Genomic DNA, 25,344 nt, shown 5'->3' with positions numbered 1-25,344 from the left:
ATATATATATATATATATATATATATATATCATTCTATCTCAAAATACATGATTCATCACAACTGCGCTTTGATACCATATGTAAGGCTCGACCCACTCTCCCTTATAAAATATTGTTTGCTATGGCTCAGCCCAACCCAGATTTCACCCCTCACGATTTTGTTTTTAGCAGCCTACAGATCCTAAAACGTGTCCTACAAGATTAGGTATCAACTGTTTTAACATGTCCTGACTCTAGATACCCTTCTTTTGATATGAGATGTTACATTAGATGACCTGACGAGGAGCGATTATTTGAGGAGTTGTTGTCAAATCTTGATTGTACATGTGGTCATCTCGTCACCCACCTAGTCCCGATGAAGATCCATATCTGCCCCCTTCTGCTCTTTCAAATTTTATCCTTCACCCACCTAGTCCCGATGAAGATCCATATTTGCCCCCTTCTGCTCTTTCAACTTTTATCCTTTAGATAAATTAAGATAAATTATATTCAAATTGATATTTTTTTTAAACAAATTTATATTAAATATTTGGTTTTTTTTTTGTTTTATTTATTTTAGTTTTTTCTGTTTTGTTTATTTTATTTTTTAAAAAAATTATTAAATACAATACTTCCAAAATGACTAATGAAATAAACCTCTAAAAAAGAGTTTCAAAGAGTTGAAAAAAATTACAGAACTTTACTAATGACAATTACAAATAAAATTATTAACGAACTAAATCCTTTAGAAAGTATAAGAGAGTTTAAAAAAATTACAGGAATTTTCTTTGATAATATGTAAATCACTGATGAGTTAATTTTGTTAGTAATATATATGACTTTAATAACAAATAGAATTATAAATTATTTATCTTTTTTTATTGATGATGTATCATATTCATTAATAAAATTATCGATAATGATGGTGATAAATTTATTTTGCTTGATGTACTTTTCCCATTTATAAATTTATTAGTAGTTATATACCGACATAATAATTAAACGATAAGTTGCTGTAAATATTTTAATGAAAGAATCAATGTTTAAATGCCTAATGAGCATTCTGTCGTTATATATCATGTAAAATTGATTGTGAAAGAGGAAGGAAAGATAAGGATGAAACCTGCAGAGAAAAGGGAAAGGAGAGATTTTGAAGCTAGTTCCAGCGATAGCAGCCGACGACAGCTCAATGGTTTAAAGGCTAGGAAAGTTTTTTGAGAGAGAGTCACAGGTTGTCTAATCTGAAGGTGGTTTTTTGGAGAAGCGGCTGATTTGCTTATTGGCTGATCAATTTCATGAATTCAAACCCATCTACTCAATTTCCATGCAACATCCAGTAAAGAAGTAGAAAAGCATGAACACCTTTCGAAACAGAAAAAGTCAAGTCCATGGGAAAACGAATATTGTCTTTCAGGGCTATGTATACATATTACAAACCAAATAGTAAAGCTAATTTAGTCCCAATTAACTATATATCACTAATATAATTACACAAATATTCACACAAGAAAGGGATCAAAAGCACCATCTACAACTGATGTAAGTTCATCCCATTCCCCATGCGTAAGAATCTGATTTCCAAATGGGCTGGAAATGTTTAAAGATGAAGCCATAGATGGTGGTTGAGCTTCGAAGCTCAACTGGTCCACATGCAGTGGTTTCCTCCCCTTGACATGATGAACTGGAGGCTTATTATCGTAATGTTGAATGAGTGGAGCACCAAAATTGACGTAGCTTTCTTGAGTGTAATTAGATTCCACTTGACAGCATATCTTGGAGCCTGTGTCGATTGGTGGTTGTTGAAGTGTAGTTGATAATTGCTTCAAATCTGGTGTGTATTTTCTGCACGACACGTTTCTTTTGAAAATTCTACAAAGTGTCCATACCTCCTGTAATCCATCAAAAATCAATTGGCAAAGAAAAGATGAATGAGTATTCCAATTACCATGATCTTTTCAATTCAATGATGAGAAGCTATATAATAGTGCACGAGGCCATTCCATCGGTCCATCATATATTTATACCAAGACCACCAATATGATGGAGGAACAACATCTCTTCGCACATGCCTGGAACTGCGAAAGATTTTCTTTTTTCCATGTACAAAAAACATAATACGTACCATGTTAAAGAATTACTAAATGTAAAAATTTAAATTATTATTAAACGAATTCCCAACTAAAAGTTTATTATATTCTTTGATACATATGAACCTATTTCATGTATAATTATCATTGTGTAAAATCTGTTGCTTTATGATTTACAACAATACTAGAGAGTAGAGATACAAGAGTTTATTTTCCTAGCTATACCTCTCACTGACAAAATTATAACGATGATAGAATCATTGATTTAGCAAAGATCAGTATTTGGTAGAATAATTTGTTAAAAAAATCATAATATCTCGAGCATCTATAATTTATAATTTATTTTAGTTAGTTTATGTTCTTACAGCTTCTTGATCAGAGATTTTAGCTTTGACAGTGGCCGTGGAGGTGCTGTTATCTTTCGTGGGAAGGCGAAACTCGTGCATCATCCAATCGGGTTTTGTACCTTTTCCTGCACTTCCGCCGTAGTAAACAAGTGTTTTCTTGAGTCCAATGCTGTCACAGCCTTCTCCTCCAACTGAATACACTGGCTTATCAATGCCAGTTGCTTTCCAAAATCCAGACCCTGTCACCCTGTTAGGTCTTATGCTATTCCTATACTTTCTTCCTCGTTTGCAAAAGAAGTACCCTTCCTTATCTCCCACACAGCTTGACTCTACATGAATATACACCAAAGAAATTAGAGAGAGATTTGCGGCAAAATATGTAAGAAGTTGGCATGCTGGCTGAAACAAGTGGTTTATACAAAAATAGTTTCGCCAGCTATTTTTTTCTTCAAGAGGAAATGAAATTATTCTCTCTCGTTATTTCTTAATTTTTCTCATTCGTAGAAGGCCCTGCTATTTTACCATTTTCTTATGGAAGAAGAAGCTTTTATTAAGCGCCTGATTTAGGTATTAAGAATATGGCATGACTAAACACGAGAAGAAAATTATCAAAGATGAAGTGAATTTTTTTTTTTAATTTAAATACGAATCAAACAAATTTAACCAACTTTCCTATTAACTTACTAAAATAAGACAAATTAAGCAAAATATAAATTTATAAAAGAGAAATATAATCAAGAAACCAAATTTACTTCTTAATTAATGAACTCTGTGTGTGGCCGAATGATTTGCTATATAGTTTCTTTCTCTATAAATATATGTAAAATTCACATGAAAAAATGCATAAAACAAATATTGAAAATATCCTTTATAACCACCACCACTTTGTTACATTGCTTTCTTGATAAACACCTTTTGTTTTGTTGTTTCATTTTTCTCAAGTGATCTCCTCTATCTCACTTACATGTGTGAGTGTTATATGTAGCCATGGATATGGCTAGAAATCCTAACCGATCGTTTATATCTCTTCATATCAACATATGCCAAGAAATTAAAAGTATATATATTAGCTAACTAGAGATCAGTCATGCACTATAACTTCATTAAAATTAATGAAAATGATTACTTAAAATTTATATTATATCAATAAATCCATGCACAAAATTCTTATGGATTTGTTTTCTCAAACCCTAATATTTCGTTTTATTTTGATTAAAAAAACCTCTATGTGAAAAAGAAAAAGAGATATTATATGAAAAATAATTAAGAGCTGAAACAAATAACTTACTTGGTAGATCCCATGGATCATATTTGTAGATCTCGACTTGTTTGATGAGTTCAATTCTGAGAGGCTTCTTGTCAACCATTCTACGAAGATAGAACCCAACAAGTTCTTCATCTGTTGGGTGAAATCGAAACCCTGGAAGTTGAACTTCTTCTTCTTCGTCGTCATCATCATCTTTATAATTAGTACTCCTCATATGATCTTGACTGTTCATATTGATGATCTTCTCCACCATTCGCTACAACCCCCTTTTCTGTCTGCTGTTGTGGTAGAGAGAAAATGGTGATCATAACAGTTTGAAGTTAATTTTGGACATGGAAGAACGTTCTTTAATAATGTCTTGAGGGGCTAAGGTCAAGTCTGAATTTTGACTGCACGAGGTAAGAAGGACCCACCAAGATCTAAGAAGGTAGAAATAGTCTTTGCACTTGTTCTTTAGTTGCCATCCACGACTTGATAAAATCAGGCACTTGATCCTAGCATGACAACTTTGTATTATACTTTTCTTAGACTCAAATCTTTCAGTATATGAAATCACACACAAGTGTTAAAAAAAGAAGAATTGATGACCAAGACTAACCTCCCCCAAATTAATTTTGTTGATCATGTTTCCTCTAATATTTTTAACATTATTTTAGCCTATTCAAGTCAAAACATATAAAAAGTGCCGCGTATTTATGTTGAATTAATCTGCTATTTGAAATGATACTTATTTTAAAAGATTAGTTAAGTCATATTATGATGGGTAGCCTGCCATCTCTTGTAAACAAACGGGTAATAACCTATTACATGAATGCATGCATACATATTCTCTTACTATGGACTGAGTATTCAATTAACTTTGTACTTTTTCACACTTATTTGACTTTATAAAATCTACAATAATATTACTTATTTTATGCAAGTAAATACTAATTTCCCATGACCCATAAGAATTGCTCTTCTCTAGAATTTACCTGCTTGTTTGTATGATGTTCTAGAATTTACCCACTCCTCATTTAAAGGACTGGGGTGAGGATTCTGGTCATTAACAGCAGCACAACTACTAGTACTACTATATTTGGGGTTTCAGGAGCACATGTAATTTACTTCTTATTACAAAAAATAAATAACACTCGTTTTTTTCTCTTACATGTACTAACCTAAATTTCTGTGATAGAAAGTAAAATGGTTTTCTTATGAAAGTTATATATGAATACTTCTTATTATATATATATATATATATATATATATATATATATAATTGGTATAAATATTTGATGCTCCTATTTAGCTATATATGAATTATAAAGGGGTGATCAAGTAAAAAAAAAAGGACAATATATATAAAACTGTCTCAATTTATTTTGTCGTACAAGAAAATCTTTCTGGTCGTAGATGTCGTGTAAGAGCTTAATATTGTGAAAACTACTAGAATAAATAAATTACTTAATTGCGTGGGCATTGAAAATAAAAAGACAGCTCTATTGTATTCCTTTTCTTCTTTCAATGATGTTTTGAACCAATGAATATTCATCTGTTGCATACATATTGAAATGGAAGTATTTCTAGAAGTTCTCGTACGCGCAAATCTTGACTATGCAACTGATTCATGGTGAAAGTTCGAAGTAAATGATATGTAATGTAAAATTTAATTTATTGATGTGTGATTATAAATTTGTGTTATTTAAATTTTTTGAAAATAGAAAAAATATTAGAAAGTGTAAAATTTATTGAACATAAGATTCATAGTAATAATTTCATATAAATGAATTTTCAATGGCCAAAAAACTTAATAAATATAAAATTAACAATAACAATTTAATATAATTGAGTATTTAAGGGTAAAAAATTAAATCTATATAGAATCTTTAAAGAAAATATATCAATAATTTTGATTTTTTTTTGTTTGATTGTTTTTGGATAAACTAAATTAAATCGAAAATGATCAGATGAAATTGTGCAAACATTAATTTATGAATTACTAGGAGAAAAATATTTTGTCTTTCACGTTACTTTTTTTCTTCCTTTTAAAATGTAATGGGTAATATTGTTAGCGCTACTTATTTAAAGATAAAAAAAACCAAAATCATATGCGAAGGTATGTGAATCGGTTTTTGATATTAGACCCATGCCTTTTTTTAGTGGCATTTTGGTTTTTTAGCTCTTTTTTATTTATTTTAATTTTATTATTTTATGTTGAATTTTTTAATTAAATTTTATCAATAATATTGAATTGATTAAAATTGATTTTTATATTTTTTTTATCATACAATAAGATAAAAACAAGAATTTTTCAAATTTAAAATATTATGCCATGTTTAATTATGATATTGTTGAATATTTTTTTTTAACAATCTAGATATTATTTTTTTGTCAAAAACCTAGCTTGGATAATACACTAGTAATTAACTAATTTATTAAGTTGTTTGACGACTAACAAGATATATCAATAACTGATGAGAGCAAAATCCATTCAAAATTAGACGGATTGTTAACTACAGGTCCGGAGAGATAGAAAAGACCATTCATTTATTTTATTAATTGTCTCCATTCATAGTGCTGACTAAATATATATCATATCATATTCCTCCATTGCCGCGCTCTCTCTCTCTCTCTCTCTCTGTTTTATTTTTGTTTTTTGTTTTCTTTCATAAGCCATGAATATCATTATAATTGTTATGAAAAATTAAAATAAGATATAAGAAATAATTTATGAAGAACAATTTACGCACTCATTCGCAATAACAGATTTCTCTTACACTAGTTAATTAGAACAAGGCATTTCAACTTAATGTCGCACATGCGAGCTCAATTATTGTTAGGTTGCACGCTAAGTCTCTTCCTCAAGCTAGAAGCTCGATATAATGGTATTAGAGACAATCCTAGTCGGTATGAAAACTTAAATACCATGCAAGATAAAGTGTTTAGCTTTTTAGAAAGGATGAGAGACAACTTCAAGATTCTGCTCTGCCTATGGCTTGATTTTAGGTTATAATCATCTTTATAGTGTTTTATATGTTTATTGAATTTACAGAATATTTAATAAATTATAAAATTAATTATAATATATATAAATTGACTCAAACACTTATATAAATAATAATAATAATAAAAAATGTTACACATAAAAGAAATAGTTTATGAACTCGTGTATTAGGAAATTTTTTTAGGATAGCATTAATTGGGTGTATATAGATTCAGAAAATGTTCAGTCATGTACCAAGTCCCTTCTCCAACTTGGGGATTGAAACATTTTTGTCTTTTTCTAAGCCATAAATAACATTAAAACACCAGAAAACAGTTTGGTGAAAGGGTTTTAATCATCCGAACAAAGACATCCATGCTCCAGGCAGTAAATTCCTTTCTGCACCAGTAGGTTGCATTTTTTCTTTTTTTCTTTTTTTATATATGGAATATTAATTTTTGGTTTTGTATAGCGTTGTCGGTTTGATGATTTCCGATCTGACGGGCCCAGCTCAGTGTCTATGCCATTTGCAATTAATTAAACTACGACAGTAACAGTGATTATCTTGCTGTAGATTTCGCTGATATTTCATTCTTACGTTAAAAAATAATATAAATAATATTTAAATATTTTATTTAATAATTTAAATTTAATTAAATTAACTTTTTATATCATATTATAACTTCAATAACTAAACAATTATAAATTTAAATTTTATCATCTTTATTTATTTGATAAAAATCAAATATAATATAAAATATAAATTTAAAATTTAAAAAAAATTTATTTAAAAAATTTTATTAAAAAATAATATAAATAATATCTTAAAATCTTATCTAATAACTCACCATATTTTACTTGAATTTCACGCTTAATTATCTCAATCCGTTGCGTGGTGAGCTGGGTTTTCTTCATGATAAAAATCAACTTTTATTTGCAGCCACACGGTGGAAAATAGTCAAAGAAGAAGAGGCTCTTTGTATGTGTGTGTCTATATATATATATATAGAGCTGTGTTGGCATCTAATATGTCATTTAGCTGGAAAAGTTAGGACTTATCAATCTAGAGCATTTGGACCAGGCGAATATTGACTTTAGAGACTTCGGTTCTGGATCGAAGCTCATCGCGGCATTGACTTTCAGACTTTGTTTCCGCCATTGGCTTCAAATTCTTGGATGGTTCATCCCTATATAATAATTTATATTTGAAAATGATTTATTTTTATATGAATTTTATACAAACTAACGTATTGATTGTTAAGCGGAAAGTGTGAGTCTCAATGTCATGAGTACTAAATGGTTATTCTTACATTGAAGATGGTTTTGTCAAGTGATTCAAATCTTAATCAGTTTTTTTTTGTTAGGAAAGTGCTTTAATATTTAAGGATTGGCAAATGATTCTAAGATTGTATTTTATCTTGTTCACTCTGGGCTTACTTAGGGCTACCGATTTTTCTATTTGAACCGACCTTGTAATTATCTTTCTCCATCAATACTTTGATCATAAAAATTCAGAATTCCTCATGACTACATATATGTAAATCTTCGTAAGTTCAGAGGTGTAAGAAATCTTACTATCCTTTCACTGCATACAACGTCAATAAGGCTCTAAATATTGAGATTGCAGACAAGTAGTTAGTTGTTATTATTATTATTATTATTATTATTTTAGATTTTCATGAGACATGGTAAATTTTCAAATTTGTTATAACATAAAAATCCATGATGGTGATTGTCTCTAGAAGAATAAGAAAACACACAAATTGTTTAAATTCAACCAGTGTCATATATAAAAGTCTCAAATTGTTTGAAAATTAAACTTGATAAATTGTAGTCAATTAACAATTGATTGATCATAAAATAATAATAAAAAACAGAGCAAGTCAAGGGACAATTCAGCTCTAGTCAAGAAACAACCTTAGCTGTAATTAAGATATATCAAGACATGTTCAATATTTTATTTTCTTTCGGTTATACGTACGTTTCTCTAATAATAATAATAATAATAATAAATTCTTTTATTCCTATCAAATTTTCAATTTTCCACTTTCATTCTAAAAATTAATCTTTTAGTTGGAATGCCAAGCGAATGAAAGTGCACTGCTATACACACTACACACTATATAGGTTTGTGAGGTTTAAACTCCGAAGTACAAACCAAAAACAGAAATCCAAAATTTATAAAATCTCATAGTATAGATTCATGGTATAATATTTCTAAAAAGAATAATGCTTTTATAATTTAGGACTAATGAAACTAGAGATTCATGTGATTTTGATTTATGATAAATACAAATTTATAATTTCAAAAAGGACAGTTGAATCCTTGACATTTTAATTTTGTGACAGCATTAGTCCATTCATCCAAAATTAGCTCTAGTTGCCACTATATAAATAGATGGTGGTTTCCTATTGGGCATCATTTTAAATTTTGATTAATCATAAAATGCCACATATCTCTCTAATTTTTAACTCAATAACAATTAGATTTAAATCTGCTTTATATGAATGGAAAGTTAAGACATAGGGCTAAATACTTTACTTGTTAAATTGTTAATCTATATTCGTATTGTATAACACTTGGTACAATAAATGTTTGATATTTTCATAGCCAACCATATGGTATAACCTACACCTGTGCTATAAAAGGAATTTGATTTGTTGTTTACATAAGTTAACATCATAAATTTCTGACAATATTTAAAAGTTTGGTGTTATTTAAAAAAAAAAATAATATGATCATGTTAAAAATTTATAATAAACTATTAAGGATAAATCATCCGATTGGAACTTTCTTTGTATGTGGTTTTTAGTTGAGTAATAAAAATAGTTTATACTATACTTATTTGAAATACCATTAATAGATTCTCTAATCTTGACATTTGTTTTTATCATCGTTTAATCCTTACATTAATCTTATATTCAAATTCCTCTTTCACTTATTATTATTATTATTATTATTATTATATAGTTAACCTCCTTGTGGTTCGACTGTGATCTTACCGGGTTATTTATTACTTTTACACTCATATACTTGGGAGAAGACATCAATTTTTTGGTCGTGTCAATAGAATGTCATAGCCAATTTTTGGATTATTTCCAAATTCATTTTTTTTTCATGCACTGTTCAAAATAAATAAATATACGGTGTTATTTTGAACAACACTTTGCTACTTCTTCTTCCCCTTGACATTTAGTAGGGGAAGAAGAGTTTTTGAATTCATTTTCTCTTGCTCTCTCTCTCTCCCCCCTGACACAACCCATGCTACCACATACCTTGCCAACATGATAAATAAAAGAGAGGGGCACCATGCCCTGCAAACGGGCGGCTACCTTACCCTGTAAAGGTAAGGTAGCCCTGCTCCCCTGCACCATGATGAGACAGAAAGTAGGGGGGCTCCCTCTTCTCCTACTTATAAAAAGAAGGGGAGGGGAATGAACCGGGGGCGACGGAAAAATTTTGGGGAGCCACCTGGGAGATTTTTGGAGAGGAGAACAAAATAGAGAGAAGAAAGCAGGGGATAGTTTGAGAGAGGAACATAGATTGTTTTGAAAATAGAGATGAACAGAGAGGGAAAGAAGCAAGAACGAAAGGAGACAAAGAATAAAGGACAAGAATGAAACAGACAATAGAAGAGCAAGAGAGAAGGAGAAAGGGAAGAAACAGAGGACAACACGGAGAAAGAAGAACCATTATTTTTACCAATAGCATCGCCAAGAATCGCCACCTAGTAGTCTGGAACCAAGTGAATCACCACTAGTCCTCTTCTTCGCCCCCACCTTGAGCCACCATCAACAACAGTAAGAAAAAAGAAGAAGAAGAAGAAGAATAAATAGAGAAGTAGGAGATAAAAATAGGGAGAAGAAGAAACACAGAAAAAAACAAAAAGAAAAGAGAAAAAGAGTTGCCATCTGGAATCCCCTATTTGTCGCGCCATTCTTCCCCAACACCACCATAGCCTGCCACCGTCAACACCAACACCACCACCATTGCTAGGTCAGCTTCTTCTCCTTCGTCGTCCCTGACTCCTCCACTATTATGTATGAACAATGGAGAGTGCTCCATTGTTCACTAGGCTAAACAAGTCCGACTCAGCCCAAAATGAGAAGGTCGAGTCTAGCCTAGTCTAAAACAAATTCAAAAAAATATTTTAAAAAATTTGTGATTTTATTGTGTGTTTTTCTATCCATCTTGATTAGTATTGGTTTATATTTTTATATTATAAAGATACGAATTTATTATTAAAATATCCAATTTTTGTCAAAACATTACAAAAATTATAAAACAAAATTCAAAAACATGTTTTAATATGCATTTTGGCTCTAATAACCAGTTTATTAAAGTTACGAGAACTTGGCTTATATTTTTAAAAATTTTAAAAAATCATTTTGTTTTCTTTTAGCATCTGGGATTATGAATTTATATATAAAATGTATTCCCAATATTCTAAAATTTCTTTTGTTGATATAGAACGGGTTCGGTTTATATGTGATAAGATAAAGATCTCCTTACCGATGAAGACTTTTCTTAAACCATAAACAGACTACACAATTAGAAAACATGACAATACCTTATATTTTTATCAGACAATTAAACAATGATGCTTATCTTAGGTAAGATGTATTTGGGTTGCTAATACCTTTCCTTTACGTAACCAGTCTCCATACCCGATCTCTAAAACCAGTTAGGGTTCCTAGTGATCAAAATACTAGATGACGACTCTCATTCCTATTTGCCACGGATAGAAAACAAGAATTCCTTTTCTCTCACATTTGCCAGATAAATAAATATATGAGGATGAAATATTCACCACGATGTCGCACATGTGCGACATAGGAAAAAAAATCATGTAATTAGTAATTATAAGGATCATAGACCGAGGAAAAACATTTTTTCTATGCAACTACTATAACATGTGTACATCAAGGCATACTAATATGTAAAAAAAAAAAAGTCACCATCTAATTTTATGGTAACTAGAAACTCTAACTTGTCTTTAAAGGTTCTAAGTAAGGGGCTAATTATATAATAGAGAAGTAGATAATATGATATATATTTTATTTAAAGTAAGCTATGTTGTTGTTTATTTTTAATAATAATTATGTTTTAATATGGTTTTTCTAAAGTGGTATGCATTTTATTTAAAGTATTGTCATTGTCTATAAACAAAGTCTAAAGAACATGAGTCCGATGTTACCATCCTAGTTTATTTGATGGATTATGTTAATTGACTTTATTATATGTTAATTAACATATAAAGAACATGGTCTATTATGAGACCATTCCATCCTATGTCTTTTAATAGATAATAGAATCATTTGATATAGGTTAAGATATTCATGAGCATGATTTGACTAAATAACATCCAAAGGACATGGTCTAATTTTAGACCATTCCATCTGGAGTGATTTCATAATAACAAGCAAATCTATATATAAGACTTATTATGGTTTGAAAAATTCACAATATCCATTAAGTAGTGTATAAAGAATAGGGCTACTATTAGACCATTCTATCATGAGTTACTTAATAAATAATAGGAATATCACTAAAGCCCCAATTCTTCGAATCACAACTCATGTTTTATATTGATTTGTTTTCTTTAATTTTGGATGTTGTTCCATCATTAGGGATATTTAATTAGAGAGCTCTTCATCTTTTTTCTTGTTTTTTTTCTTGATTTCTTTGATTAGATTATTTTATTTTCCATATGAGCATTTGATCGCTCTCTTTTATAATACTTTAGTCTCTTTTATATTATAAATTTTTTTAATTTCTATCCATTTGAAGTATTTCACTAATTGCCTAGGACTTCCAAAACATGCTTATAGTACGAGGGGTGATTTTGATGATTTTGATCTGGGTTATTATCTAAAAAAAGTATATTTCAAGGCTTAAAGCAGGATAACAAGAGAGAAAAGTATTTGATCTATACCTATAACTGATAACTTATGGCATATAATAAAAGGAAGGCTAGAATAGTTGTATATGGAATTAATATAATGAGTTAGAAATGCAATATAGATCAAATATGGATGTAAGAAGTTGGTTGATGTTGAAACCAAAAGTAATTATTTTATGAAAAGATAATTCAAGTTATGCTAATACTTTCAAGTTGTTGAAATGAAGTGCATGTTTTACTAAATGACTAATTTTATAAATGTATGTTTTATATCTTTTCAACTTAGTGTCATTGGAGTGGATTATCACATATCTTTTGTAGTTGTATTAGGTAGAGTTTGCTATTATTTTGTAATAAATTGAAGTATAAGTTTAGATTGACCTTGTAGGGTGGTATTTAGAAAAATAATGAATTGTTAGTGAATTGACCTTGTAGGGTGGTATTTAGGAAAATAATGAATTGTTAATGAACTTGTTTTTCATACATGTATGATATATTATTTAAAGGGTTTTATGAAAATGATATTGCATGTAATTGATGTTTAATATGATGATGTTAATAATGAAAAATTATGGGTTAAGGGTATTTTTGAGATCACCTGAGTAATGGTGAAAATATATGTTGATTATTATTGTTGTGCGGGTTAAAAATATGGATAAGATTTTTGTAAAAACAAAATTTTACTAAAATTTCATGGAAAAAAAATGCTAGATTAAATATTACATCAAGATATATATATATAAAAATAAAGTTTTAAAAATGTTGATAGATAGAGTATCGGAAATAGAAAAAAAATCTATTTAAATTTTTTACATACATAATTATTAGAATCGAGAATAATTGCATTCAAAAGTTCAGAACTTTACAATATCCACCAACAACATCCTATGATGTACGCCAACAAGATAAGACTCAGAATAGTCCTCAAAACTTATTAACTGGATTCTATCAAAAGCTCCATACCATGTCTAGTTACACGGCCATTCAATTATATTTTGCACTACAGCTAATTTTCTCTACCAAGGGTCTTGCAACAACCAACTACCTTCCTTGTAGCTCCGTTACCACGTAAAAAACAATAGCGAGACTTGAGTCACACTAGCCCAAGATCACTAAGAACTCTGTAAAGGAAAACAAGCTGACAGAACAAGAGAATTGTTCTTTTATTATGCAAAAAGAAATTACAGTAGGAGATGAACTGACACTCATTCACTAAACACACAAAAGAGACTAGAAGATAAATAAGGAAACCAGAACAACACATCCAGATAGAACTCCTAGAAGAACCAAAAGAGACTTTGACTAAACATATTTAGTCAACAGATGCCTCTTCTAAGAAGCATGGTTATGACTGTGCTCTTAGGGCTGGTCTTGCCAAGATACCAGTGATCTGTTGGAGTACAACTTTTGATAGTAGAGATTGAGTCCTTTATATTTCTTGCACTCAGATGTTTGCAGGATTGAAGTCTTGCTTTGCCAGTTTTTTCTTTTCAAATCGGTTTTCTTCCACAATGGTCTAAGCACAGTTCAGACAATTGTCGGTTTGAGAGCGGGGCTAGCTGAAAGTTTAGTTGTAGTTGGATTTTATTGATGTTTTCTAAGACATGACCAGGAATTTTCCCTGCTCTTGTTGCTGTCCCAATAAATCTGGCCTACTAGTTGATTGGTTGGCCGGTGAAAGACTTTTGGAGAACTTGCTTGATGTGTATCCAAATGCAAGTCTATGCTGCATTTATTTTACACTGTTTTAGGAACAGATGAGGCCTTCTCGAGTTCAGGTCTTTTGTTTTCCTTGTATTATTCTTGCCTTATATCTGTACAATATAACGGTTACCGAAGTTATATTTGATTGTTACTGGTGGAAATGCAGTTGGCTAAAATGTCGATTACTTGGCATATCACAGGTCTCATATTCCTTTCGTTTACGAAAGATTGGAAGCTCATTATGAACCCTATAAGAAGGCTGACGAGGAAGGGCAAGATTTGAAAATACGGAATGAAAATTGTAATTAACTCGAACAAATCAAGATTATTACATAAACATTATTTGAGACATACTAGAGGACAGGAGGGGTTTTATTACAAGGCGAGCTGCTATAGCAAGCTAGGCACAAACAAAAACCACGACAAATGACAAGAGCTTAAGAGAACACATTAGCACACAAGCATACATTATATATAAAGAAGTTATTGCATCAAGCAGGCTATATATTCTTTGCAAAATCAAGAGACTTCTTTCCATCATGTGCATTGCTGAAGAAGTTGTTCATGTATTCTTCGAAGATGAACTCCCGGTAACGAGCAACTCCATCTCTCTCCACTACTTGAGGCAATGGTCCAATCCTCTCGGTTGGTTTTGGGATCGTGAAGATTGGGATGGACACTCTTGACTTGGTTCTTGCAGTACGCACTCTGTGCTCAGCACTTTTGTATCTTCCATTGCTTAGTATCTAATAGAAACATGTCATTTGCTGGAATTATTAATATGAGGTTTGTTTTCAGTCATGCTGAAAAAAATTTATTTTCTATAGTTTGCTGAAAATGACAATCAATCCTCAAGAATATGATCAATCATTTTTATTAATACTATTAGGCTGGTGGATTTAAATCAGTCTATTTAAAAAAAAAAAAAAATTGAAAGAGTTAAGTTATAATCACATTTATTGAACTCCTCAGACATGTTTTAATTAATTTTGAATATTATCAAACCTGTAAGGTGTCACCAACATTGATGACCAAAGCACCAGGGACTGGAGGGATCTCCAACCAATCTCCCTTTCTCTTGCCATCCATCTCTTCCTCCATTTTAACATGCAAACCACCAATGTCATCTTGCAATAATACAGTAAGCACGCCCATGTCTGAGTGGCGCCCCACACCAATAGTAAGCTCCGGATTAGGACATGTTGGATAAAAGTTCATGTTAACCAGCTTTAAACCAATTAGGCCATCAATCTTTGAATCATCCAAAGTCACTCCAAGCTTCCCGATCAGAATTTCCAGAAGTTTCCTCACCATCTTTATTGATGTCCTCAGGTACTCCAGCGCCACATCCCTAACAACAGTAAAAATATTTATCATCAGACAAGTTTTGTCCATCCCATTAGAATGAAAATGCAGTTATTACATTCTAATACACCATAGCATGAAGATTAATAAACACATAGTGTCCCCTAGATGTTAAGAAAACACTAAAAATATCTTTATTTATTTTTAGTGCTATTCCCCGAGATATTCCAAGTGCAAGTTTTTTATTACATGGATAAGAGCCATGTATGATTGCTGGTCAGACATGGATAGCAGTTGGTCTTCAGTTTGAGTACGTTGAATACTTCTGATTAATAAATGCAAGTCTAAGGGAGTGTTTGGAATCGAGGGTAGGGTAGGTTAAATATGTACCTGTTGCTGTGGTAGTCTATGCTTTTGGACTTCTTTATAAGTGGGGTTCACATGAACTCCATACATAATCTGTCCTTGACCAAACAGGTTTAGAAATAATTTTTTTGCTATTTCCAAGATTACAAGTTGGAAAGTTTTTTTTTTTAAAAAAAAAGAAACCTGGTTGGCGGGTATATCTGAGTTTATTTTTTAAAAATATCTTTTATTTAAATAATATTTTTTATATTTAATTTTTTTAATATTAATATCAAACAATTTAAAAATATAAAAAAAAATAATAAATTAAAATTCAATGTTAAACTACCTCTTAAAACTTGTTTAAAATTGTGATAACAATAATAATTTAAGATATTTTTTTTGTTTAGAAATGTATTAAAATATATATTTTTTATTTTTTTAAAATTATTTTTCACATTATAAAAATAATTTAAAAACATAATTTTTTTTATTTTTAACAAAAAAAAATCCAAAATTAATCACTGACAACCAGAAAAAAGAAAGCTATCGAATTTAATCAAAGAGCACTCACTTGCATTCCTGAGGCCAATATTGAAGAGCTTCAGCATCAGTAGTATAACGCATGCTAATGTAGTCCTTCCACTCTAATGCCGTCTCTTTATCAGGCACAAAACTTGTACCGTACCTCACCGATGGGCTAGGGCTCACACCTTGACGGTAGACAGCCTTCTTTTCAGGAGGTTGGCAGAAGAAATTGTTTGCAGCATCCTTAAGTGACTCGAGCAGCTCCACAGGCACACCATGATTCGTCACTTGGAAGAACCCAAGAGTCTCGGCAGCCCTAGCAATTTCCTCCACTATTTGGTCATGGTCGGGTCCGCCTAGCTTTGACAAATCAATTGGTGGGTTGTCATGTGCGATAGCATTAAGCTTGTCTATTCTTTCTTCTGGTTGTTGCACATATTGTTCCGGCACCTCTGATAGACCAGAATCCACCATGCCCTTGACACCATTCCCATCTCTGACAACAAAATTGAACAGTGAGTTTCCATCAAGAAAGCTTGGGGCCATTTGTCGGTGAACTTAATTTGTGTAGATACGCGGGAAGATATTTCGATGAATATTGATGGCCCTACAATCTGTAGGGTTGCCTATTTATATTACAAGCAAGTAGAATATTAGTTATATATTGGTCCAAAGAATATCAGATGGTGCACCAATCTTGCCTTATGATGCAACTAGTTAAATTCAACATGTAAAATGCAGAAAGACCCATTAAAATAGTATTGCACCTACCCCTAGAACCATCTGTTTCACTGACACTTGCTTATTAGTGGCATGGTGCAGGCAAAGGCGGACAATGATTCGGTTGAATAAAGTAAAGAAAAGCATGCATAATGCCAAATATCTTAAACGACTACAAGAGTCGTGATCATTAGTACGTTCACATCTGTGTTTTTAATGTTTAAGGGTTCTATGGGTTTTTTTTAAAAAAAATAAGTAGAATATGGTTTTTAATTAAAAAAAAAATAAGTACAAGGGAGATTTGGGCCTGAAATCTGTAGAAGGATGACAATGAAATGAAGGAAAAGGAAGTTTAAGGACTTAAATGTCGGAAAATAAAGTTTAGAGACCAGACTATAAAAACCAAAAACTACAAGGACAAAAAAAATGTAAAGTTTGGAACATTTTGGAATGAAATTGAACCCTTGGGAAAACTTTAGGGACCTAATCTTGACGTGTAGGAGCAAAGTTACAATAAAACACCAAAATCTTTTAGTTTACAGTAAAATCCTGTACCCTTGCCATCACTAAACGATTTTCAAAATCTATTTTTATTTAATTATATAATAATAAAATTTAAAAATTTAAACAATAAAAAAAAATTTAGTCAAAATTTCATTTTTTATCAAAGTAATTTTTTTTTTTTTGTGATGAAAGAGTATGTTCTTTTTACAAGTAGCTTGATTTTCTATATGAAAACCTAACACAATCAAATAAACATTTGCAAGAATTTAAATGAATGAGAAAACAAATACTTTTCCAGCTAAAATCATGCTTCCATAATATTCATGTTTTTTTATAACGAAAATAGTTTTTTAATAGAATAATGATTTTCAAATTAAAACTTAGCATGGTATGAAAAGCAAATTTCAATCCAAAAACAAAAAAGAATGCATATCATGGTAAACACAATAGTATAAATAAAACAAAACAATATTAATTTTAGAAAACTATGTAAAAACTAATAAATAAAAATATAATATTTTTTTCATTTCATATCAATGAGTAATTTTTTAAAATTATGCATATAAGATATAAATATTTTAATTTTTTTTGCAATTAAATTGATCATATTACTATAAAAGCTCAAATTTCATTTGAGAGAAGAGGTATAATTGGTTGATTTTTTAAAATTTCATCGTAATAATCTTAATTAAAAAGCATTTTATTCTGAAAAATAAAAACAACAAGTGAATAAAAGAAATGAGAGATTAGGTGCTCTAGGCCTAGGACCAAAGCTAGACCAAGCCTAAATTCTATTCTTGTTTTTTTTAACTAACTAGGAGATACACATGGGCCAATTGTTTTCTTAAAAAAATTATGGATAACATGTTGTTTTTTTGGTTCAATTTTCCAGCATTGAACTTGTCTCTATCTCGTGACCATTTTTTGAATTTAGAAATCCATTTTTCTAAATATAAATAAAAAAAACATCATATGAACCTTTAAAATTCAATGTTTAACAAGGAAATAAATTTTAATTGGTTTTAAAAAAATCATCTTTAAATTAAATTTAAAACATTTTTTTATGTCTATAATCATTAGACACCAAAATTAAAGTTATTTATGGCTATAATCTAACCATCCGATCACTTTCTTAGTTCTCAACTTTTTGGGTAAACTTTTTTTTCCTTTTTCTATTTCTAGAAATTGAAATATGATCAAAATAAAATTTAGAATTAAAACATTATAACTCAAAATTTTAGAAATTAAATATAAAAAGTTAAAACTTGAGGGATCAAATGGGCTTTTGTGCTCTTTTTTAAAAAAACAAAAAACAAAAAGTCCTCTCTTTCTTTATTTATATAAATTTTATTCCTTTATCTCTTGTTTTTTAAAAGAATAAGCTAAAATTTTGTTTCAAAACATTAGCCATTAATTTAATAACTTAAAGTTTAATGATATATCAGTAAGTTAGCCATTAATTTAATAACTTAAAGTTTAACGATATAGAGAGAAAATATATCAAAATATATTTAAGAGTATAAACCATGAAAATATAACTTCAAAGGATAAAATTAAAAAAAAAATTGTATTTTATCAAAATGTTGTCATTGCAAAATATAGGGTAAAAAAAAAAGGGGGGGGCAAAATCACACAATTAATGAATAGTTTTTGTGAGAGCATGAATAAAGTTTTTTTAGAATAGTAAAAAGGAATGTTGTTTTAGTATGTTTGTTAGTTGTTAATAACGATAGATATCTTATTATATTTTATTTATAACTACATTACATCCTATTATAATTTTTATATTTAAAATAAAATACTTCACCATAGAATTGAGTTTGATTATACTTTTTGTAATACATGTGAAAATAAATTGAATTAGCAATCTTAAAAAAAAAGGAATTCTAGCAAAAACCTTAAAAAATATAAAGAAAAAAAATAAAAGGAAAGATTAATAACATACATCATAGGGAAAAAGATTATCTTGATTAGAATTGATGCAAAGTAGAGAAAGAAAAGATATTGTGTTGCCAATAGTATTGGGAGGAAAGAAAGAGGTGTGCGAGAGAAAGAGGAAAAAAAAAGAATTTGTGTTAACATGTGAGTATTTTTTAAATATTAATTTCAATATTAATTTTAAGAGAGATTATTATAGCAAATCACAGAGCCTCCTCTCTGATCTATTTTTATATTATTTTTATAAATTGAATACTAAAAAACCTTTTCAACACAAGAATTTAACTCTATGAATTAAATTCATTTCACAGGCAAGTTGTTAAAAATAAATTCATAGCTAGATTTTATAAAATGAATACAAAAAATTATGTGACATTAACTATATACAAAATAATAGGAAATAACTAAATATGTAGCAAGAATTTGCATAAGAATGCCTATATGATTTTTTTCTCTAAGAGAGATATCTTTTCTATTGCTAGTTTGATGTAGAATTTAGTTATATAATGAAACTAAATCTTTCAAATATATGTGATAAATTATATTACTAAATTTTCATTTACTATAAATCAGAATAACTGATTTCTCTTATTTGAAAATCTATAACTTAATCCATTTAGTTTTGCAATGGTTTTTTTTCTTAATTCCAAATCTAGTATTTCACAATTAGAATTTAATAAAATATAAGGAAAAGGGTAGCTTTCTTTAATTAAAACAAAGGAAAAAAAATATAAAATAAAAATTTCACAATTAGAATTTAATTATTCCAAAAAACAAAGGAAAATGGTAGCTTTCTTTTTAAGGATTGGACTGAGAAAAAAGAGAGTAAAAACAGCACTAAAAAAACAAAAAAAGCTTCTTGCTAAGCGGTTGACCACTGGAAGAGACTATCACTGCGACTAAACGGTAAAAAGGGCAAAGTATAAGAAGGAAGATAAAGGAAACATTTAAAGCATGATAACAACAAACCATGGTAGTGGCGACAGGAAAACATAAACAGTCGAAAGAACATCAGTGGTTAAGATCACAAAAAGGGCAGGAAGATCAGATGTCTGTAAGGAAAAAAAATATACAAAACTGTCAACCAATAGAACACATACTAGATACCAATTGGTGCACCCAAAGCACCCAGAAAAGACAAATTGACTAAAGCAGGTAAATAAATCCAACAAAGGGCTTGTTTGGTTTCCAAGAAAATGAAAAAGAAAAACTTTAACTTTTCAACATTTCCAAGAAAGCGAGAAAAACCCAGAACACATAAAGAGCTTAGAATGACAGGGTAATACTAAGCATTGTTGTGGATCAATTCGAAAGTGGCTGCAAATAAAGCATGACAATTGCATTCTCGACAATCTAAACAAATCAACGGGAAAAAAAAAAAAACAAATAACAATTTGGAACAAAAGCTTCAAAATTAACGAGAGACAGTGATTTTTGAAGCGTACCCAACTAAGACAGGGTAATTGAAGGATGAGAGACGAGATTGATGGAGTGGAAATTATGGGATACCCATAATGATATTGCTAAGCCGAGTCCACATATCAAATGGATGAGAAATGCTAGTGGAGCTGATATTGATCTAGAGGGATTCTCCTTCTCCTTCTCTTTCTTTTTTGATTGGTCTGCCATTCATGACTATCCGCCAAAATCTATTAAGCCTACACAAAAATTCAATCTGCCATCTTCATTGAGCGAAGCAAACTAGATCTCACAACGAAAAAAGATTTATAAAGGAGGAAAAACCCAGCACACTGACCCGGATGTAGAGTAAAGAAAACAATAAGCAAAGACCTCGAGCAACATTTTATTAATAATCATTTTGGAAATTGAGGATTAAACTCCGCTAGCACCACAGTTCCAAATGAATTCTTGTACAGGATTGCAATTGTTGAACTATTGGATTGCTAGCAAAATAGAAGCCAAGAACAAAAGGCAATACCCAGATTCCGTGTACAATTTTTTTTCCCGCGACCCTCCTCTCTCTCGCCTTATTCTCTGAAGCCAATTGAGGAGTGCTACGGTACTCTCTATATATAGCGAGTACTGTTCAGCCAAGTACTATGCTCTGCTCTTAGCCGAACATGAAAAGCACAATGAACGACCAGAAACCTTGTGAGAGAAAGAACAAAGCTTATCATGGAAAAAAACAACGTTAACTTGGCAGAGAAGGCAACATAAAAAGTCATCAAAAAATGGAAGCATAGCAAACGAGTAGATAACAAAAGCAAAGTAGAAAAAAAGGAAAAATTAGCTGGCATAGAAATCATTGGAAGTATGGCAATAGCAGGTTAAAACTATCATAAAATAGACAAAAATAAATTGGAAATGGTATGGGGCTGAAAACACTAGCAATCTGGTTCGAAATAAGTAGTAAATCCAAGGCAGAGGAACACCGACTTTCCTTAGTTCGAAAATCCATTGTACCACAGAACATATGCAGAAGCTTCAAGATTTGCGATTAGGGAAAAATAGAGGAAAAGAAAAGAAAAGCAGTAAATAACCTCAGGGAACATAGAAAAGGCGAGTGACTCGTATATTCATGTGTGTAGAACAACTAATATTTCAACAGACAATCCAAAAAAAAAATAAAAAAAATAGAGAGACCAAGTTCAAGTCTATTTTGGAGCACCAGCGTGCAACCAATGGACCTGAAAAACCAAACAAAAAAAAGAAATAAATCTAAAAAGTCATTCGTAGAAAAAGCTACAACGAAGCTGTGAGGACAATAAGAGCGTAAAACAACAATGAAACTAAACAGTGAGCACAAAATGAAGGCCTTAGACTGTAACCAAAACCAAAGAGAAACCTAATGTGTGGTGAACATGCAAAATACAAAAACAAGCTAATTAAATTCACACATGGTCCATGTAATGCTAGAAGAAGCCAAAAAAAAAAAAAGGCATAGGCACGGGGAAAAAAGCAATCTCAGTGGGTAGCTGAACCATGAACTACCCAAAAAGAAGAAGATCAACCAATGCAGTGTAGAAAAGCTAACCTACTGTTCCTTTGTTCTCTCTCTCTCTCTCTCACACATACACACACACATAACACACACACATAACACACAAACAAGGTTATAAGAGTGATTGTTGCCTATATACATGAAAATCTAATCATTCTAAAAACAATACTAAATATTACAGAGATTATAGAGATTATAGGTAGCATTGTAACTTGTAAAGAGAGTATTACAAATAATTAATCTTGATATCAAGAGAGTATTACAAATAATTAATCTTGATAGAATTACAATAATCTTACTACTAGTTATTAGCTGTCAATATCTCTTTCATCCCCCTTTAAGCTCAAGGCAGGATTGGACCGATGAAGAGCTTGTCATAATTGGGAGCAAACTTGGCAAAGCAAAGTGGTTTAATAAATATATTTACAGTTTGATCAAGAACAACAACATGTTCTAACACAAGGTCTCTATTAGCAACATGTTTTCTTCTGAAATGCATATCAATTTCAATGTCCTTTGTGCGTTGATGAAAAACTAGACTCTTGGCCATAGTCATGATATTACTATTGTAAATACTTTTTAGCAAATTCATAAACCATATGAGTTCGGTTGTGGTTGATGCTAATGCACGGTATTCGACCTTTGCCATGGAAGGAGATATTATGGCCTGCTTCTTAGCACCCAATGATAACAAGTTGTTGCATATATATATATAGCAAAACCAGAGGTAAAGCATCGATCATCTTGACAGCCTGTCTAGTCTGTATCGTAAAAGCCATGGGGAACAATTAAAAGAGTGTGAACAAGGTGAAGGCCAAGATTTAGGGTGCCTTTTAGATATCGAAAGATTCTCTTAACAGCAATGAGATGAAGCTCTTCAGGAACATGCATATATTGACAGACATGATGAACAAAATAAGAGATGTCAGATCTTGTGAGAGTAAGATATTGCAAAGATCTAACAAGCTAGAAATAAAGGGTTGGATAAGATAACAAGGCACTATCAGTGGCTGTCAATGATGTTCTTGAGGCAAAGAAAGTGGGAACTAGTTTAGCACTAGCTAAATTGAATTTCTGCAGAAGGGATAATAGGTACCTTGTTTGAGTAATAGTGAGAGTTCTTTCATCCCTAGTAATTTAAAAGCCAAGAAAATAATGAATATCACTAAGATCCTTCATGCTAAACACATAAGAGAGATAAGATATAAATGTAATGATTTGTGAAGAAAAGCATTCAGTAAGAAGTATGTCATTAATATAGATTAATAAAAGAAAGATATATGAACCCTGTCGTCTATAAAATAAGGACTAATCATAGGTGGATCCTAGGAAACCCATCAATTGTATATGGGTGCTGAATTTCATATACTAGGCATGAGGTGTTTGTTTTAAGCCATGTAATGTTTAATGTTGAAGACAAACATGATGTGGAAGAGCAGGATCCTTAAGACCAGGTGGTTGAGCCAAGTACACATATTCTTGCAAATCACCATGAAAAAAGACATTGTTAACATTTAATTGTCCAATGATCCAGCCCTTGGATAAACCAATAATGAGAATTAATCGAATAGTACTTTCCTTGACAACTAGGCTAAAGATTTCATCATAATCCAGCTTTGGAAGTTATGTAAAACTCCTAGCCACAAGTCTAAATTTATACCTATCAAGTGTGCTATTAGACTTTGTTTTAACTTTAAAGACTCACTTACTGTGTACCACATTCATATTTGGTTTTCGAGGAACTAAAGCCCATGTGTTATTAGCATAAAGAGCATCTATTTTAGCTTGCATAGTGACATGATCAAAATATTGATGTCTTCTTCCAAGTGTAGGAGTGTCGAAGCAATAAATATCTCGGTAAAACCGATGTCAAACCACAAGGAGGTTAATTGTATAAATTATAAATAACAATAATAATAATACAATAACAACAACATCAACAACAATGATAATAGTAGTAGTAGTAGTAGTAGTAGTAGTAATAATAAAGAAGTTGATGAGAACTTTAAGATGAAAAATCAATATAAGGATCAAACAATGATAAAAATAAATGTGAAGGTTAGAGGATTCACTTATGGTATTTCAAACAAGTATAGTGTGAACTCTTTTTATTACTCAATTATAAACTATAGACAAAGAAGATTCCAATCGAATTAGAAGTTGTTAGCATGATTACATTAGTTATCTTATTCGAATAATGTTAATACTTGTAAATGATGTCAGATATTTATGATTATAACTCAATTGAACTAAGAGAAAGTACGAATTTATCAAAAAAGTAACCATTAATTAGTATGATGTTAGATATCGAATCTATTGTCAATCTTGATAAATGATTCGTATCAACATTTTCGATGCCTTTCTTATCCTCGATTTCTTCCTAATAATAAATCATTTGCAATTCTTCAGATTCATCAAACTCAGTTTTACTCAAGGTAGATTCAAATTGATCATAAACTAATTCTTTAATAAAATATACTTCTTGTAAATCATTATAATCTCTAGGCTGCTTGCAAATATTGAAAACATTCATCTCCAATGTCATGTTTCCAAATGATAGTTTCATTAATCCATTCCTATAATTAATCAATGCATTAGAATTTGCAAGAAATGGATGTCCTAAAATAACAGGAAATGAATTACATGCTTCAATAGGTTGTATGTCTAAGACAATAAAGTCCACATGATAAATGAATTTATCGACTTGTACTAACATATCTTTAATTATTCCTCAAGGCACTTTTACAGATCTATCAGCAAGTAAAAGAGTTATAGAAGTTGGTTTTAAC

At 30.6% G+C, this 25,344-nt stretch overlaps 2 protein-coding genes across 2 annotated transcripts; both read right to left on the bottom strand.

Annotated features, from left to right (window-relative positions):
- Nucleotides 1–1,351: 1,351 nt before the first annotated feature.
- Nucleotides 1,352–3,981, bottom strand: LOC105123998 (transcription factor JUNGBRUNNEN 1-like). Its single transcript, XM_011023819.1, has 3 exons — nucleotides 3,703–3,981; nucleotides 2,433–2,743; nucleotides 1,352–1,869 (listed from the first exon to the last, which is right to left on the bottom strand). The coding sequence occupies exons 1-3, from the start codon at nucleotides 3,932–3,934 to the stop codon at nucleotides 1,480–1,482; spliced, it is 933 nt and encodes a 310-aa protein (XP_011022121.1). The 5' UTR covers nucleotides 3,935–3,981; the 3' UTR covers nucleotides 1,352–1,479.
- A 10,556-nt stretch (nucleotides 3,982–14,537) lies between these two features.
- Nucleotides 14,538–17,055, bottom strand: LOC105123997 (2-oxoglutarate (2OG) and Fe(II)-dependent oxygenase superfamily protein). The gene is made up of 3 exons (XM_011023818.1): nucleotides 16,478–17,055; nucleotides 15,259–15,604; nucleotides 14,538–14,999 (listed from the first exon to the last, which is right to left on the bottom strand). Exons 1-3 carry the CDS (start codon nucleotides 16,975–16,977, stop codon nucleotides 14,754–14,756), a joined length of 1,092 nt encoding a protein of 363 aa, XP_011022120.1. The 5' UTR covers nucleotides 16,978–17,055; the 3' UTR covers nucleotides 14,538–14,753.
- Between the last annotated feature and the right edge of the window lie 8,289 nt (nucleotides 17,056–25,344).

This window comes from Populus euphratica, unplaced genomic scaffold (genome assembly GCF_000495115.2).
Source record: "Populus euphratica unplaced genomic scaffold, PopEup_1.0 scaffold12.1, whole genome shotgun sequence".
In the NCBI taxonomy this organism is placed as follows: Eukaryota; Viridiplantae; Streptophyta; class Magnoliopsida; order Malpighiales; family Salicaceae; genus Populus; species Populus euphratica.
This window is presented reverse-complemented; position numbering and strand designations above follow the sequence as displayed.